The sequence below is a fragment of the Stegostoma tigrinum genome, chromosome 2, assembly GCF_030684315.1.
Source record: "Stegostoma tigrinum isolate sSteTig4 chromosome 2, sSteTig4.hap1, whole genome shotgun sequence".
Lineage (NCBI taxonomy): Eukaryota > Metazoa > Chordata > Chondrichthyes > Orectolobiformes > Stegostomatidae > Stegostoma > Stegostoma tigrinum.
The window spans coordinates 103929175-103948727 of record NC_081355.1 but is presented as its reverse complement, the minus strand read 5'-3'; the positions used below and the strand labels follow the sequence as shown (position 1 = coordinate 103948727).

Sequence of the window (19553 nt, the reverse complement as noted above, 5' to 3'; positions counted from 1 at the left end):
GTTATTCTCACCTCGTTTCTCTGAAGCTCATGACTCTAACCACCTCATACCCCGAACCCTTCCCCAAGAAACTAGACAGCTCCAATTCCCAAAATGAATGTCCAAACCGTTATGAAAGCACAGCCCCCCACTTCTCCCACCTGTTTATCTGGTCCTTCTCCAGTTGCACTGACACCATAATTTCATACTTCTGGTGCAGCATGAATACCATCCTTTTAACCTTCAACCTCATCATCAAACCATCAATCTGACAACATCGTCACTGCCATATTTGGACCAATTCGCACGTCACTTCAATCCTTCAGGACTTAACTTTGGATTTCCTGAGACTTATGCCTTGCATGTTTCTACCAGTTGCTTTGTGGTAAACATAAGTCAGCTGATCCCATGTAAAATATCAGCATTTTACAGATCCTTGTTTGACAGGCAGCAGCAATCGGTGAGCTAGGGCAGTGTGACATGGCATGCTGCTGAACTTAGGTGGGTTTTAAGGCTTGGCGTGGTGAAGTCCAGAGCAGAACTATAGCAACAGAGAGGAGAAGTTAGACTCTCTTTAAGTGATATTTCTTTATTTTTTATTTTAAGTTAATGAGAATGGTGACATTTATATTGAATACACATGACAGTAAATGATTCAATTCAATTTGAATGCATTGCAGTGTCTCATGTAAGACAGTATGCTGGGATCAATCATGAGGTACCTCCTTTACACCTTCCATCATCAGTTGTCCTTCAATATTTCAGAGTTTGCACAAATTGCTAAGTTGCCCTGAAATGCTCAAGCATCCTGTAGAAAAGTATTTAACCTGAGTGAGGCAACACTTTGTGCAGCTCCTCTCAACGAGCCATTGAACTCCCCAGTTGTATACCTCGTAGTCTGGAATGGCAGAAGTCTCCGATCCTAACAGTTGAATACAACATTTCCTGCAAAGGTGTGTGGAATCATCACTCGTTTCTTTCACTCATAGTGTAGATCTAAATGTAGATGAGCTATGTACAACAGTGCCTGTCACAATACTTGCTCATTGCTTGATCCTCACTGTTGTCAGCATTAAAATGCAATGACTTGGCTGGAGCCATTGATGTCATGGATCAATGACTCTGATGCTATCTGTATTCAAGGAGTTGGATGGGATGAGCAAAGTTGTTTACATCACAAATTCCTTAATAAATTCTAAAGGAATGTGCCTCTCGTTTTGCTGCTAGTTTTAAAACCCATTTCCTTTCCTAATTCATTCTTTTCTGAGGTTTCATTAGTCACTTCTACTGCAGTTGGTCTCCCATCCGGCGTCCAACAATTGGCTTTACCAAGACCAGTCTTATTACAATGGAAGCATATTATTTTCTTTATGTTATAACCTTTCTTCTTTATTTTGGCATTATTTTGTTTTATGCCTATAACTGATAACCAGTCTTTCCTCCTTAACTCAAAGTTTTTCCTTCTCCAAACCATACTACTTAAGCTCTCTCCCACTTGGATTAAATATTTTTAAATTGTAGTTTCTTTTCCATTGCTTTTTAAGTTCTCTTTCCATTTCTCCTCTTCTCTTTTCTTCCTCTAACACTTTTTTTCACTTCTAACAATCTGAATTGATTCTGGTTGTGACACATTAATTTCAGCTTTCCATCCTTTTAATTCTAAAGTCTAGAAAATCACTTTGTAGCATGTCATCCTTGCAAGATCCTGTTTTCATTTCTATCTTCAGTTCATCTGCTCTTTCTCACAGCTTAACTTTAGTCAAAGATTTCAAATGATCTACCATGTCTTCTACTCCCAGAAAAGTCTTAATAAAGTCAAAGTAATTTGAAAGAACAGTTTATATAAAATATTTCACAACAGCACTCCTGTTTTATGTTGTACACTCCATTAACCAGTTCTTCAAATATTCATATCTCCTTAGATTTAGTGAATTCTAACCCTGCCAGAAGTCACAGCTTCATTATGATCCCAGTTGATGGTAATGCTGGACAAATGAGATTCCAGAGTGGAACCTGGTTTGATAGATCCTAAATTTTATTATTGTATTTAATCTGCATGATGATTAGTCACAAAATAATTTCACAATACCAATCTCATAACAAAAGCACATAAGCTTATGACACAAAAGAAAAAGCAAGCAAAGATATATGCATGAAAAGGTGGAAAGATCTTAACATAAGCAGCAAAAACAAATATTCAACCTTTATTTCATTAACATTATCCTTTACAGTCACTCAATCCCAGTAAAGTATCATTCCTTTCTTAACTTTAAGGTATCTTACTCAACCAACTCTTTCCAGTGACTACTAAAACAGCTTTAATATTTCAGGGTTAGAGTGAAGATTTGTAGCTAAGGTGCTGGTTGTAGATGTTGGTGCATTCACCGAGCTGGAAAGTTTGGTCGTATGCATTTTGTCCCCCTACTAGGTGCTATGGAGCCTCCTGTGAAGCACTGTTGTCCTGTGCAAGATCAAATTTATACTGGTTTTTGCTGCTTCCGGTAGGTGTCAGTTCCAGCTGTGCATAGTAATGGTCGGCATATTGGGTCTAATTGAATGTGTTTTGTTGATGAAGTCAACAAATGAATGCCAAGCCTCCAAGAATGACAAGCCACACAGAGGACAGCCAGGAAATTGGAGGCTTTGGCATTCATCAGCAGATGGCTTTTGAAACCAAATAGATTATTATTGATAGGCAACAAATAGGTTAACTACATCCGAAAATTGATTTCACGGCCAATTGGCATCTTAACTTCTTTGTGGAACTTTTAAATATGTAGTTTGTCAATTAAAGATCATAACAGAATATTTCCAAATTTTACTTAACAGATAGTAAATGAGAAGGCAGATTTCTGCAATAATGGGTGTAACCAGTATAAAAGCATGTTAAGATATTTAAGAGTTCTTTTACTTTTAAATTCCAGGAGGATGAATTGGAGGCACAGGTCTCATTTCTTCAAGGACAACTAAATGATCTTGAGGCAATGTGCAAGTTTTGTGCTAAGATGATGAATGTGCATATATGTAAGTATTGGTTGTATTATTCCTGGGAAAAATAAACATTATTATTGTGTCCAGCCCATTGATGTTTGTGATTGATGTCCACATTTACTTATGCTACTTCTCAATAACCATCATCTATTTTTGCCTTCCATTTCACTCCTCAGTTGCTTTATTTGTTTTAGACCTAATATATTAACTGGTAAGATAGGAACATCCAAATAATTATTCTGCTCACTATATTTAATTTCCAGTAGCATTACTTGCCCGTCTGGTTTAACTTGTCTATATTTTCTGTGTTAGACAGTTTAATTGGTATTGCCTTATTGGTGTATGTATCTCAATTAGAATACCAAATTATGTTAATAATGACCATTTGAAATGTGCATGAATTTAAGATAACAGTAAGTTAAACTTTATAACCTAAGTAACTGGTCAATAACATAGTGTTTGATGGATTTCATGGAAGTAAGATTGTTTTGCTGATATAATACCTTAAATGCTGAATTTATTTAGTTGCATTAAGAAAGGTTTTTTTTGCTGAAAATATTTCTGAACTTGCTGTCGTGCAGAATTATTAGTGCCCCATGAAAGGATTAAATCCAGATACTTCTTTTAATCAAATTTTAAATATTAAATTTTCAATTGATGGTATTACATTGGCATACATCCATGCATTGCATCAAGCAGCTGATGGTGTCCTGTGATATACAGCAGTTTCATTGTTGGATTACAATTCAGTACGAGTTGCTGTTTCTACCAAATCCTTTTGAGATCACTACCAATTGAAATATTTATAGGTTCGTAATGCTATTTTTCATATTATCAAAATAATTTAACAGCATGGGGTAATCAGTGCTGTTTTCAACAATTTCACCACATTTCACATTGCGAACATGTTCTCCCACTGGAGTGTGCTCAATTAAGGACTTGGAGTACATAATTCATAAATTGATTCATGTGTCTGTCTCAAAGTTGACTGTGGCTCATACCTTAAAAAATGACTGCTAATGACCACTTTCTGACCAAGGTCACTTTACTATACAGGACAAAGCTCTGTCACTATTTTATGACTCTTTACCTTAGCAATTAATCTCCACTGCTGCATCTTGTCAAAAAAAAATGAGCAATCTAGAGCTGAATATATTACATTTCCACTATGATGATGGTAAAGTCACTATAACCCAACTAAACCAGAGGGCTCCTGTCTCTATAGAGAGATGACTGGTGGTGCTTTAACCTGAGGGTCACCATGCTTCAGGGAAGGGAAAAGGTTGAGAAAGAGAGTTCTTCATGGTAACCCCAGCCAGTGCAGGAATTGCCATTCTCCATCACAAACCAGCTATCCAGATAACTGAGCTAATATAGCAGTCATTCCCCTATGACAAAAGCAGCTTCAAATCTTTTTGGGAAGGTGAGGAATTCAGCATGAATTTTACTTTGAATTTAACTGCAATATGTTATGTTGTAATGGCATCTGAGTGCATTATTCAACAACCTAACTTATGATTTATCTGTCCAAAATTCATGCAGAAATATATTGTTATGTTCAGTGCCTGGGATTTGTCAAAATGATAGATTCTTACTCACTGCTTGGAGAACCAACAGGGAAGCCCTGTCAATTTCGTGATGGGGATGCCCAACCAAATGGTGTGCCTTTCAGCAATCTATTTGGCTTTCATGTGGCCTTCCCTGCAATTGTGGTCCTAAGTACCACAGTTCCCTTCCACTGAGCTGTCAGCTAATCAGTATTTGCCATTGCTGCCAATGATACCTACTGGCTACAAGGCACCATCCAAAGTCCAGGATCAGAGGGAAACCACAGGTCGCTTTGAAAGTGAGAGAGGGGGCTTGAGAAGGATCGGGTCAAGAAGGGGTCCCTCAATCCAGCACTGAGTGCTTCATTCATGAGGGACAAACCCAACCCTAACAGGTCACTTGCAAACTTTAGTTTGGCACAGTGGTTAGCACTGTTGCCTAACAGCCCCAGGGACCCAGGCTCGATTCCAACTTCAGGTGACTGTCTGTGACAAGTTTGCACATTCTCCCCATGTCTGTTTGGGCTTCCTCCGGGTGCTCCAGTTTCCTCCCACAGTCCAAAGATGGTGCAGGTTAGGTGGATTGGCCATGCTAAATTGCCTGTAGTGTTCAGGGACGTGTAGATTAGGCGGGTTATAGGGGGATGGGTCTGGGTGGGATGCTCTGAGGTTCGGTGTGGACTTGTTGGCCCAAAGGACCTGTTTCCACACTGTAGGGATTATATGATGATTGATTCTATGAAACCTGACAGGTTTTGCTGGGCATCCTACCAAGAGTACAGTAGATCCATGTGGCCTTCATGTAATCCCTGAGCCATGACTAAATTATGGTGGCTTCAGTATTAATGGGTGTAAATTTGTTTATTAATGAGCTTAATTGACATCCATGCCGTTGGTAGCTGGAGTCCCAAGTTGTCACATCCAACCTCCAACTTAGTCTAGACAGGCTTTCCTGCTGCCAAAACTCTGATCTAGGGCCTCCCCAGCTGACTGCATAAAATTCAACCCAGGTTTCTCTCCTGTACCTGTGTTCCTAATACTACTTTTTCTCTGAGAAATATCTGAGCTTCAAACAGAAATTGTTAAGTTCTCAAGCTTCAATGCTGTTGATAAATTACAGAATTCATCTACAAGACCATCTCACTTTAACTAGTATTCCAGTCATGTTTATGAATCTTTGGACCATTATTCATTCCATTGAAAAGAAAAACTAAAGCACAGTGGACACATGCAGGTTTCTTGATTAAAAGACATAGATTTGGTTAGATTTTCTGAATGTGATTGAGTTGAGCTTTCATGTTTTTTTCTTATCAGCTAGTAAGAGTCAATTTGTTAGCTGATTTCGACAAATCATCAAGCTCCTCACTGACATAATGTTGAGATTTTTCCACTTTCCTGGTTGTGAATAGAGAGACAAACACATTTATTCAGGCCCAGAAAAGGCCGCAAAAAGGCCTTTGAAAGAATAATGATAACTTTGTTTTAATCAAGTAAAATGATCCACTGATATTTGGAAGGAGGAGACCGGGGTTCATATCCCATCTGCTTCAAAGATGTGCAATCACGTCTCTGAACAGCTTGAATAGAACTTTTTTTTACATTTTCTGTTATTTTGTGTCATCATGGAAAAACAATTGATACTTGTTGAAATAAGTGAATCCAATCATAAGTATTGCACATTAAGCCAAGTCACAGTGAAATAGAATAATTGCATTAAGCAAAATTGCATTACTCAAAATATGTATTCCCGTATAAACCAATGTAAATGTTTGGGTTATGAAACCAGACATCAAACAAATATAAAATACAAGCACAAAGTTCACATAAAACACCCAAATGGACATGAAAATATACACAAAGAATATGTTTTTAATGTTTCTTCTCTCATATACAAGGTTGCCTAGAGGTGCTGGACTGTAGATCCTAATTTGACTCTTGGCTAATTAGAAGACTGAATTGGGATAAGAGAGGTACTTCAGGAAAGCAACCTGTAACTAGTGGAGAGTCATGGGGATCAGTGCAGGGTAACAGTTACTTACAACACGTATTAATGACTTGGATGAGGAAAGTGAATGTACTGTCGTGGATATTATAGTCAAGGTTGCAAATGGCAAAAGTAGTGGAAAGGCAGGTGATTTGGATGATGAAAAGAGTTTGCAGATGGATATATATGTATATATAGGTTAGGTGAGTGGGCAAAATCTTGGTGGATGGAATACAATGTGGGGGAATGTAAGGTTATACATTTTGGCAGGAAGAGCAGAGGTGCTGAATATTAATTAACTGGAGAAAGACTACAGAAACTGATGTATCAGAGGCATTTGGGAGTTCTCCATGAATCAGAAAAATCACATTCAAGTTCAGGGCGTATTGAGAAGGTAAATAGAATGTTGATCTTCATCATAAAAGGAATGGAGTACAAAAATAGAAAAGCTTTGCTAACAACATACAAAACATAAGTCAGACCACATTCGAATTTTGAACAGTTTTGATCCTCTTATCCGGGTCAGATATATTGGGATTGGATTCAGTCCAGAGAAGGCTAACTTGGCTAATAGGTATGGAGGGACTGTTTTAATCATTGAAATATAGAAGAAAAGGAGGAGACGTTTTTGAAGCATGCAAGACTCTTAGGGGACTTAACAGGTTAGAAGCGGAAAAGCTGTTTCCCGTAGTGGGAGAGTCTAGGACCAAATCTCAGAACAAGGAGTCAAGCATTAAAGACAGACAAATTTCTTTTCTGACCAGTGAATCCGTGGAATTATTTACCACAGATGGTCATTGAGGCTGGGTTATTAAATACATTCAAGACTAATATATAGAGATTTTTTATCAGTAAAAGAATTAATGATTAAGGGGAAAAGGCAGAGAAATGGAGTTGAGGATTTTCAGATTGGACTTGAACTCGTTGAATGGCAAAACAGACTCAATGGACTGAATGGCCTACTTCTCTCATGTCTTACTACCTTGTGCATTCATTCAGTAACACCCTTATAAAGTAGGCCTTTTATAGTTGCTGTGCATTCCAGAAGATTATTGTTTTACTATGACTTGACACTGGAATTATGTTCATCTTTGTTTGTGTTTCTGCTGCTGGTATACCTCCAAACTGTTGTTTAGCACAGGAGAGATCCAGTGCTGATGACCATATTTGCAAGGAGTGATATTTTGATTATCAAACAGTTTTAGACGTTGGAATGATATGATTTGATTTAGTATTACCATTAAGAAGATATGCATTACATTAACCATAATTACTTCCACTCTCGACTTTCATTTTGATTTGTAAAGTGAAGGTAATATAGACTATTTGTCTAAAGTTGAACTTGAAATCTTCCTTCCTGTTAAGTGATGCCTCGATTTTAAAACTCTTATCATTGTTTTCCACTCCTACTAGGACTCCAGACCTTACCAATCTCTAATCTTCATTAGTTCCACAAATCTCTGGGATATCAGAACTCATACAATTCTGACCTATTAAACTTGCTTTTTTAAATTGCTTAGCCATTGGTGACCCTGAGCCTAAGGTTGCCTGGAGCTCCAATCTCTGGAAATTCTTCCCTAAATCTTTCCAACTTGCTACTACTTTCCTCCTTTAAGGTAAAACCAACCCAGGCAAGACTTGTTATTATCGCTTGTCTTGTATCCCTGTAAGTGACTGAGAATTAAATTCTGTTTCAGAACGCTCTTCGATGTCCCGTGGAGTGTTTTTTTGTGTTAAAGGTGCTATATAAGTATGTCCTTGAAACCCAGAATTCGACTAGCTACAAAAGATCATAACACATTAGTGCTTTTTCCCATATCCCTCATCGTCTATGGTAAATAAGTTCATTTGCTGGTAGATCAATTGATGAGCAACGTAGTATGAATGCCAAACCATCTCATGCATGTCACTGTTGATCAAGGGATGTTTTTATTACTGCCCCAAAAATCATATTTATTTTATTTTTGTGGAGACAGCTGCATGTAAGCCCATTTGAGATCGTCGCCAGACTAGATGGTGGTAAATCAAAATACTTTGAATATCACTGGTACTAGTTTATTGATCTATTTGCCGTGATTCCTGAGATTTTCTGAGTGTTAGATTGGCTGAGGATTGCAAAATATAACTTTTAAAAAATCATAGTGAGACACAACTACTATTGTGTCACTTGTTAGCATCACAGTGACTGAGCACATGGGCAAACATGAGCAGGTTAAAGAACAGCATGGATATGTAAAGGTAAATAATGTCTAATTGAGTTGAATTTGTTGAGATCTCTATTTGGGAGTGCTAGTGGACATTATTTATCTCAACTTGCGAAAAAATTGACAAGGTTCAATAATACCAACTGTTAGCAAACATAAAAGTACATGAAATTAAAAGTAAACTGTTGACATGGGTAGAAAGTCAATTAGGACGTAGGAGCCTAGAAGGGAAGATAAAGGAGTATGTATCGTAATTGACAAATTTGGAGAGTGGTATGCTGCTTTAGCTTGGTAGCAGACTGTTCCTGCTATTTCTTTGCCTCCTACTGAAATATTGCCAAGGTTACGCCAAAGGCTGAGTTGTCACCTTACAGTGCATTTGCCCAAACAGCTTGGTGGTAATAAGATTTTCCACGTTTTCATTTCATTGTCTACATATGCTGGCTGTGTGAAGAATTGAGAATGAGAAAAGTGCAAATCAAGTTTTCAGACAGCGCTAGTTGCATCTGTGAGCTATCACTTCATTATTTTCCAAAAGAACACTAATGAGGCTATGCCAAGAGGCTCAGCTGTCATCTCACAATGCACTTGCCTGAACAGCTTGATGATATTAACATTTTCCAGGTTTCCATTTCATTGTCAGCAAATGCTGGCTGTGCAGAAGAATAGAGAGCGAGAAAAGGGCAAATCAAGTTTTCAAGCAGCACATTCATTATTTTACTGGAAGAATCACTACAGATAGTGTATGCACTGTTATTTTATGCCTATTGTGATCAGACTAAATACACGGCTTTGTTCAGCGTGAATACCATTAGAATTTAGAGAAAAATAATTTTGACCAGTATTGTGCTTGTGAATCTTGAGAAACATTGATTGCAGATCAAGTTGTTGTGACTCAGGTTGAAAGAATAATGGAAGCAGATAAATTGGGCAATTCCTATGAAAATTATATTTGTACGAGAAGGGAAGAAAAATAGAAAAACAATAGAAAAATGGACAGAAATAGTTAGCATTATGAAAAAGCCTGCACAATATGATGGGCCACATGGCTTCCTTCTGTGCTGCATCATTCCAGAATCTAAAAGCTATTCAAAAATAACCCTGCTGTTCAAGAAAACATGCAATTTTATGAAAAGAGCGTTTCATTTGACAGTTTTGAGAATACAACTAGGGTAAATAAAGAAAAACCAAGAGGTTGTTCTGAAAGTTTAGGGCTCAGGGGAGAGGCAGAGGCATAACGGCAATGTCACCCAACTCGTAATCCAGATGTCCAGCCTAATGATCAGGGGTATGGATTCAAAACCCACCAATTAAATTCAGTGCCTAAATCTGGAATTAAAAGTGACTCCAGTGGTGACCATGAAACCATTGTTGATTGTTGTGTTAAATGGACATGGTTTACTTGTCCCTTTTAAGGAAGGGAATCTGCTACCCTTATTTGGCCTGGCCTACATGTGACTCCAGACCCATAGCCATGTGATTGACTCTTAAAAGGCCTCTGAAATGACAAATCAGAATTAACTGTTCTGATTAACTCTGATTTCTCTCCACTGATGCTGCCAGACCTGCTGAGTTTTTCTAGCAATTACTATTTACGTTTCTGATTTATAGCATCTGCAGTTCTTTTTGTTTGTATTCTGAAATCACAAACTTCTGCAAAGTCTAAATAAGGAAGGAAACTGTTCGCACCACCTAGTAATAACCTAGGCATAGATGGCAAGCCCAATCCTATCAGCCCGGCATAGTCAACAATATCAGCATCTTGGAGCTTGTTGTTTTGAAATGCATTGGAATAATCTGTTAGAAATTAAGTAAAACCAGTCCCGAAGTCATCACAGGTTTCCATACATAACAAAAAAAACTTTATCGTGAACAGATTGTCTTTACCAATGACAGAAAGGAAATAAGAATTAATAACATAACTCCAAACATAAACACTGCCCCTTTTTTGAGTTTTTCTATTCACACACAGGCACACGAGCCAGCCAAGGATTGGATTTTAAGAGTGAAAAAGGGGGGTGAAGAAACAAAATCAGGAGAACCAGTTTGCTAGCACCAAACCAGACCACAGAATTTTCTTTGTCTTCCTTGATGTTGACACATTCAATTTGTCATTCACTGATTGATATATGGAACAGGTAGATAGACAACTAAAAGCTAGTTGGAAGGAGAAACTGCACAACTATCATCAAAGATAGAGAAGCCCAGCCCATAACTGTAAAAGGCAAGTCTGAAGCATTTGCAGCTGTCTTCGGTAGGAAGTGCCAAATGAATAATTGATCCCAGCTTTCCCTTAATATTCCCAACATCATAAAGTCATACAGTCATGCAGCACAGAAACAGACCCTTTAGTCCAACCAGTCCACACCAAACATAATCCCAAACTTAAACTAGACACATGTCCTGCTCCTGGACTATATCCCTCCAAATCTGTGCTATTCATGTACTTATCCAAATGTCTTGTAAATGTTGTAATTGTACCTACACCTACGACTTCCTCAAGAAGTCCATTCCACACATGAACAATCCTCTGTGTAAAAAAAATTGCCCCTCATGTCTTTTTTTTAAAATCTCTCTCCTCTCACCTTAAAAATGTTCCCCGTAGTCTTGAAATCCCCCATCCTAGGGAAAAGACACCTACCGTCGACCCTATATGCACCCCTCATTGTTTTAAAAACTTCAAGAAGGTCACTTTGCAACTTCCTAAGCTCCAGTGAAAAATGTCCCAGCCTATCCAATCTTCCTTTATAATTCCATCCTTCCATTCCTGGCAAGTCTATACTTAATATTATTCACCCTTGTGATATCTCAAAGGCTAAGGTTTGGATCACATTCCAGCAATATTACTGAAGACTTATGTATCAGAGGCAGCCATGTTGCTAGCAAGCTGTTACAGTACAGCCATAGTATTGCTCTCTCTCTTGAAATGTGCAAAATTGCCCAGTCAGATACTTCCTGTCCATAAAATCAGGACAGATGCAATCCAGCCAATTAACACACCATCAGTGTATTCTCGATTATGGGACAAATGCTAGAAGGTGCTATCAATCATGTTGCTGTCAAACAGCACTTAGTCATCAATAATGGGCTTCCTAATCCTAATTTCAGAACTGTAAATGCCACTCATGACCTTGATGCAATCGTGGTCCAAACATGGGCAGAGAGTAGAACTCAGTAGCTGAGGTGAGGGTGATTACTGTCCTTGGCATTTAGGCCAAACTTGACCAAGTGTGTGATCAAGGAGCCCTAAAAAGCTGAAGAATTGGGAATGATGGAGTTGATGTAGGGGGCCCTTCCACTAGTTGGAGTCGTACCTAGCACAAAGGAAGATAAGTTGTGGTTATGCTCGCCACTGTAGGAAGATGGCATAGCCAAGTTCAGTTGAGTTGTATTAAGCAATTACCTCAATACATTGGCACATTGACGTTGATACCTGAAAAGTACAACTTGCATAACACAAGTACAGGAATTCTTTAGGGTATTAACCCAGACAAGCCAGCTTTAGTTGCTTCATCAATGAATTTCCTTCCTCTGTAAGTGGCCAGTAACATTTGTGCCAAACAAGTACAGTTATTTCTCCTATAACATGATAGTTGCATTTTCGTGTGACCTCGTACTATAGAAAATCCCCATAGGAAATCACTATAGAAAATCGCTATACCTGTACAGCAGAAAGTTTACATTATCCAAACAGCATCTACGATTCATTAATCACATTACAGCCAATTCGCATTAACAAAGCACACATTATAGCAGAAATACCTGTATCTGGCAATAATCAACTCCAACAAATGAGAATCTGACTTCCATCTTCTTTTGACATTCAACGGCATTACTATTGCTGAATCCCCATTAACAATATCTTGTGGGTTACCATTGACCACAAACCAACTGGATCAGCCATATAAATACTGAAAATACAAGAGCCTGTCAGACAGTAGGAGTACTACAGTAAGCAGCTTACCTTTTGACTCCTCAAAGCCGACTCACCTTAGTAAGGCATAAGACAATAGTGTGATAGAATACTCTCCATTTGTATGCCTGAGTGCAGCTCCAATAACAGTAAATTAACTTGACACCAGCCAGGACATGTTGTTCTTGTTGTGCATCATTCTGCTGGACACCAGCTATAGCTGCAATCCATCTCTGTCCTGTTACCTGAGGTACTTGATCAACCTGTTTAAATGTGTTTTAACATACTTCTGGTGAGACTTCAGATCCAGATGTAGGGGCACTATTACTGCATCACAAAACCCTCCTGCTGTCTTTATTCTGTTCAATTAAATAGGTTTCATAATAGAAATTTCACTCAGCTAGTGTTAGCCGTTATACCAAGTAATGTAATGAGATGAGCTATGAATTAGATACAATACTCATATCTGCCCAGTACCAGGTTAGACTACTGTCTGCGATCTCATGGTGAAATCTTAAAATAAAAACTCACAAGTCAATTAACTGGTCTCTTAATTAAAGCCTTAACACTCACTAGTTTCTGGGTGTTGAAGTAAAAGGTGTCAAAACTAACACCTATTTTCTGACCTGCATTAAATTCCTAAGTAGTATCAAACTCATTGCATTCAGACCTCTTCATCTTCACAGCGGTGAAACCAGTCTACTCTTACAGAGGGTTGGTGATTTGCACTCAAGTTACAACTAGTAAGTCAGCTTCCTGCTACTGTTCAGTTGATTGACAAATGACTATGGTAATTTCCGTAAATTGGCTCTGTAACTAGCTTATAATTTTAAAACTCTAAGAATGTGACTGATACTGTAAATTATAGCTTGACAAAAAGTTGCCAGAGGTTCCCATCTGTACCAAATTCCCAAGTATTATGTAATGATTTTATTATCCAGGCACAAGAACTTAGAAAAATGTATGTTCACCTTTGTTTCCTGAAAGTTAGAATATAAGAATAAGGAAGTCTTGTCACAACTCTAATCTTGATGAGATATTACCTTAAGCACAGTAGATAGTCTTAGCTTTTTTTTAACCTAAAGGGCATTCTGGCCCAGAGGTGAGATGCACCCACTGTTCTGCATAAGGCCACCCCCTCCCCATAGTTATCTTGCTGGGGGGGCAATAATGGTTGATTCAGTATCCTGACTGAAGAGGATTGTCCTCTCAGGAGTGATTAAGTAGAATTAGTTTATATTCCCTGACGTTTAGAATGACAAAACATTTCAAACTTTTAAGGACCTGACAAACGTAGCTGTTAAAAAGAGGTACCCCTTGGCTGAAATTTCTGCTCTGAAATGTGAATCCTTTCAAATTCTTGACCTTAAAGACCTGTGAAATCTCAGTCTTTTTTGACTTGTAGGACATGAGTCATCAACTGGGCCAGCATTTATTGCCCATCGTTAGTTGCCCTTGAGAAGGTGGAGGCGAGCTGCCTCACAGTGCCAGGGAATGGGTTCATTTCTAGCCCAGGCGACTGTCTTTCTGAAGTTTGCACATTCTCCCTGCATGGGAATTCACTGGGTACTCCAGATCCAACGTTGTGCAGATTAGCTGGATTAGCTATGGTAATGTGCTTCTTAGTGTCCAGGATGTGCAGGTTAGATGGATTGGGGATGGTGTTACAGGGATAGGTGGGGGGCTCTGTCTGGGTAGAATTCTATTTGGACGATTGGTGCAGACTCAGTGGGGCAAATTACCTCATTCTGCACTGTAGGGATTCTATGATTCTTGATCGACTCCAGTCCACAATGTGCTGTAGGTGGACCCACAATGCCGTAAGGAAGAGAGTTCTAGGATTTTGAGCTCCTAGAGCAAAATCTAGGAACAATGCTATATTCTGTTTATAAAATTGAAACTGCTTTTTTATTTCAATACATTTAAAAAGCAGATTGCAGAGTGTTTATATCCTTCAATTGTTGATCAAATCTACTTTGAAGTTATATATAATTTTTTTTTCTGAAGGTAAAATACAAGAAGTAATTCTAAAGGAAAACGTTCAAAAGGAAGATGAAGTCCTGGTATCATTGGCTGGACTCAAGCAGGTAGATATAATGCTACTTTGTTTTTTTCTGCCCCACCTCTCAATCCTGAAACTATTTATCTTGAATATGCTAAAATCCTATGTTGGCGTTGACTGTTTGACTTAGGAAAGGATAAGTGTTATAATATTCCATCACTTATTAAGTCTCAATCACACAAAAGTATGATCCCTTTAAAAACCTAGTGCTTTTGTATAGCCACTCTGTACAAGAGATTTAATTCTGATTTGAACTCTCTTACTTTGTTTCCTCCTGTCTTCAGCTGTAATTTTCAGTGTTTTACAAATGCTGAAATTTTTTATTCTTGGTTGTAATTCCAGAAATGTTTTTTTCAATTCGTTTAATTATTCTTAGTTTCTACTATCTACAATTTTTATTCTTTGCTCTCTATTAAATTACCAGAGTCTATCTAGCATAAATTAGCTTATTTGAATAATTCATATTTCTCTTCAACAATGCCAATTTACTGGTTTAAAATCTGAAGCTCATGTGTCCAGTAGTTCTGAGCAGATATTGCACATAATCGTAGGTAGCCTGAACTGTGTATTTGACGCTCGTGTGGATGACAAAGGATTGACATCTTCTTGCCACTGGACTGCTTTCCAGAATTTATCATTTACATGTGATCTGAAGCAGAGGGGAATGTCTTTCTTGTGAATGTTTCTAAGTACTACAAGATGTAAAGTTTTAACAAAATGTATTTTTTTCTTCAGCAGTACTCAAGGTCTTTTGATTTAATTTGATTTAACATTGTCATGTGTCCTGAGATGCAGTGAAATATATTGTTTTGCATGCTATACAGACAAATCATATCTTACCTAAGTACATCTGGGTAATAGAACAGAATGCAGCAAACAACGTTCCAGCTACAGAGAAAATGCAGAGAAAGATCAACTCTAATATATGAGGGGTCTGTTCATAAGTCTGATAACAGTGGGGAAGAAGCTGTTCTTAAATCTGTTGGTATGTGTTTTCAAACTTTTGTATCTTCTGCCCATTGGAAAAGGCACCAGGGTGAAGGGATCTCTGATTATGCTGGCTGCTTTCCTGAGGCAGGAGGAAAGTGTAGACTGAGTCAATGGAAGGAGGCCTAGTTTTTGTGATGGACTGGGCTGCATTCATAACTATATGTAATTTTTTGCAGTATTAGGCAGAGCAGTTGCCATACTAAGTTATAATGTATTCAGATAGGATACTTGCTACGGTTCATCTATAGAAATTGCTAAGAGTCATTGTGGACATGCCAAATTTCTTAGCTTTCTGAACAAATAGAGTACTGTCATGACTGAAGCGTTGGTGTAGATGGACCAGGACAGATTATTGGTCATTTTTCCTCCTCGGCACTCAAAGCTCCCAACCACCTCCACTTCAGCATCAGTTATACAGACAGGTGCGTGTCCTCCACTTTGCCTTCTGAAGTTGATGACCAGCTGTTTCACTTTGCTGACGTTGTAGTTTATGGAATTCAACATCAAATGGTGTGCCAAGAGCTCAATTTCTATATTTACGGCAACAGATAAGGACAAGAGCAGGAGCCAAGGTGAAAAGTTTGTATACTGAAACTTTTGAAGATGGTACTAAACATATAGAAACATAGAAAATAGGAGTAGGATTTGGCCACTCAGTATTTCAAGACTGCTCCACCATTCAGTATGGTTATGGCTGATCAATCAGCTCAGTGACCTACTCCCACATTCTCCCTTTGATATCTTCAGCCCTAAGAACTATATGCAATTCCTTGAAAGCATTGTGTTATGGCCTCAACTGCTTTCTGTGACAGAGAATTCTAAAGCCTCTGGGTGAAGAAATTTCTCATCTCAGTCTTAAATGGCCTACCCCATACATTTAGACTATTATCCCTGGTTCTAGACTCCCCAGTCATTGGACACATCCTTCCAGCATTTACGCTGTCTATCCTATTAGAAATGTATTGTTGAATGCAGGCCCAATCAAATCCAGCCTCTGTTCATACATCAATCCTTCCATCCCAGGCATCAGGCTGGTAAATTGCTGTTGCACTCCCTCCATTGTCAGAACATGATTCGGTAGAGAAGTCCATGTACACCACTTTATCAAAAATGCCCTCTACCGTATCTGCTACCTTTTCAAAATACTGCAGCTGATTAATTAGATGCAATTTTCCCTTAACAAATTTATGCTGGATCTGCCACATTAAACCATATTTTCCCATATAACTAGTAATCTTATCCTGAATAATTGTTTCTAAAAGGTTTCCTGCCAGCCAAGTTAAACTGACTGGTCTGTAATTGCTGGGTTTGTCTTTACAACCTTTTTGAATCAGGGTACATAATGTTTGCAGTTTTCCAGTCCTTGGCTCCACCCTGATTTTTGGGAGGATTGGAAGACTGAAACAAAAACAGAAATTGTTGAAAATGAAAGTTTAAATGGGCCAGTTCAATATTAAATGGAACAAAAAAACAGTTTTTACAAGCATTTATACATTACTGGATCAATGCAGATGGGCAGTAACTGCTCCAGAATGAAGATGTTGAGAAATCTCAACCAGTGTGGCGGCATCTATAGAGAGAAAATAGAGTTAATGTTTCGGATCAAGTGACCCTCCTTCAGATTTCCAACATCTGCAGTTCTTTCAGTTTTTTGTCTAAGATTGAACAATTATTGCCAGTGCTACTGCAATTTCCCACCTCATTTCCCCCAGTGTCATTAGATAAATCTCCCCCCAGCCCTGCTACCTTTGTCACCCTTATTATATTGCTATTTTATCCAATACTTCCTTAACAACTCTTAACGAATCTAATAACCAAGTTTCCTCCTCTGTCACTGTGGCCAGTCAGCATCTGCCTCAAAGGTAGAAGGAGATACAAAGACGCAATTTCCATAACTCCTATTCTATGTGTAAATCTTCTTTCTTAGCTCTTAAGAGCCACAGAGTATAAACTTTCACTGCTGCAAATTATTTATACTTTCTAGTTGTTAGCTACGCACTAGATTCAGACTGAAAATTGTTTTACTAATGAATCATGGTTGCCTGGAACTGGCTTAGAGGAAAGATTTTTTTTCCCATTTTAATTCACTAAATTGTGTCGCTTTTGTGTCACAAATGATGAATATAAACTAAAGTAATATACTTAATCTTTGATATGATTTTTTAAAAATAATTTACTAATTATTTATAGTCATTCTCAGATGAAATAAATATTTATTGTTATAAAATGATGTGATATTTTTCTCCAATTTTAACAGTTCTATAAGTTCACTATTATAAAAATATGCACCACCTATGAATATTTCTGGGGAGATCTGCTTAAGTATTTTTATTGTTAATCATGCAATGTGTTATAATTAGTTTGCCTTTAATTGCACAAATTTCGCAGCTGCTAGCAAAAGGTCCACGTCTCCACTTATTAGTGGTGTCTAAATATTAATCACAACAGATGAAATGGCTCACAGTCTGCTTTAGAAGTAGCACATTACAATCACACACAAGGTCATACTTGTTTTTTCACTTGCACAGTGCTGCTAAACAAGGCTGTGGCTGTGTTATAGCAATGACAATTCCGTTTCACTAAAAGGATTCCAACAAATCAAAGTCTATTTTTAGTGTCTTGATCTTGTACTAGATTATTGTGTAATCATTTGTTTTAAGTGCATAAACAAGCAAATGAAGACCCACAAAATCAAAGTGTAGAGCCATATACTGTTATTTCCAAAGGCATACTGGCCAACTGGTAGCATTGCATTCCATAAATTTGTAGCCTGGAGAAACATAATTATTTGACTTAAACCATTTGTTTTGTTTCAAGAACGTTATTTTGGTCCTTTTAATTCTTTCTGCTACAGTAATTAAACATCAGTAGCTGAACTGAAATTTTTTTGATTGCACCAGTGCTGGAATCTGCGTGGGAAATACTAATAAAGTGTGTGCAGTAAGACACAGTGTGACTGGTTGGGAAATGAAGAAGGAAGACGCATGGGGAATAGAGAAAAGTGGTAGCTGTCTGTTACTAAACCAGTAAAATGACACAGTCAAGTTCATGATTTCTGTAATAATATCCATTGTTCCTTACCTTTGTACAATGAGCTGGGAAGGAAACTAAAGAACGACAGCTCACACTAGATACTATCTCTATCTACACTGGAATACACGGAACCAAATGTTATAACTAAGAACAGCCAAACAATATCAGAACACAGTGCAGATTGGTAGTTTTGCTAGTAGAGGTGTCAAGAACTAAAAATTGCATGTTATTTATTCACAGTAACTAAATTTGGAAACTGCAATTTATTTAATAAAGCTCTGGTTTTTCATTTAAAAAGCTTCATATAATTAGTGTTATGAAAAGGCAGAATGGGAAAGTAAAAATGAAGAGTAGAAGGGCTAAATGAAAGTTTAAATAGGTCTGAGGGTCAATATTAAATGGAGCAAATAGGGTTTTTATAAGCATGTATACATTACTGGATCAATCAAGATGGGTAGTAACGGCTCAAGAATGAAGCTCGAACTCTGTTTTTCACAAATGAAGTTATGGAGAAGATACGGAACTAAATATTCTGTAGTGTCTTTGTCTCTACCTAGTTAGGAAAAGTCTAAAAATGGTAGTATTATTGATAGAGTTAGTGATGAGGAGTCATGGATTTAATAATATCATTAAGAGAGTGAGAAGAGAGCTTAGTGGAGCACTGAATGCTTTGCTACATTTGAGGCGGAGGCGATTATTTCTTTAAGTGAGAATTTTGATAAATTACAAAGTAACATGCATCCACATGGCATAAGAAGGAGACTGTTGCTCAGCTTTTAGTTACTGCTATAAAAGTGGCCATAGCCCCAGAAGATCATTGGGCTCTGTCTCATTAAAGAGAGATGATTGG

General features: G+C 37.8%; 1 protein-coding gene across 10 annotated transcripts in view; it reads left to right on the top strand.

Annotated features, from left to right (window-relative positions):
* tbc1d5 (TBC1 domain family, member 5) overlaps positions 1 to 19553 on the top strand; it is a 504442-nt gene that overhangs the window by 452610 nt on the left and 32279 nt on the right. For all 10 annotated transcript variants that reach the window (XM_048520185.2, XM_059638264.1, XM_059638253.1 and 7 more), the window contains 2 exons: positions 2904 to 3003; positions 14626 to 14705. In XM_048520185.2, the coding sequence (XP_048376142.1) occupies positions 2904 to 3003; positions 14626 to 14705 (180 nt within the window). The remainder of the gene's footprint in view (positions 1 to 2903; positions 3004 to 14625; positions 14706 to 19553) is intronic.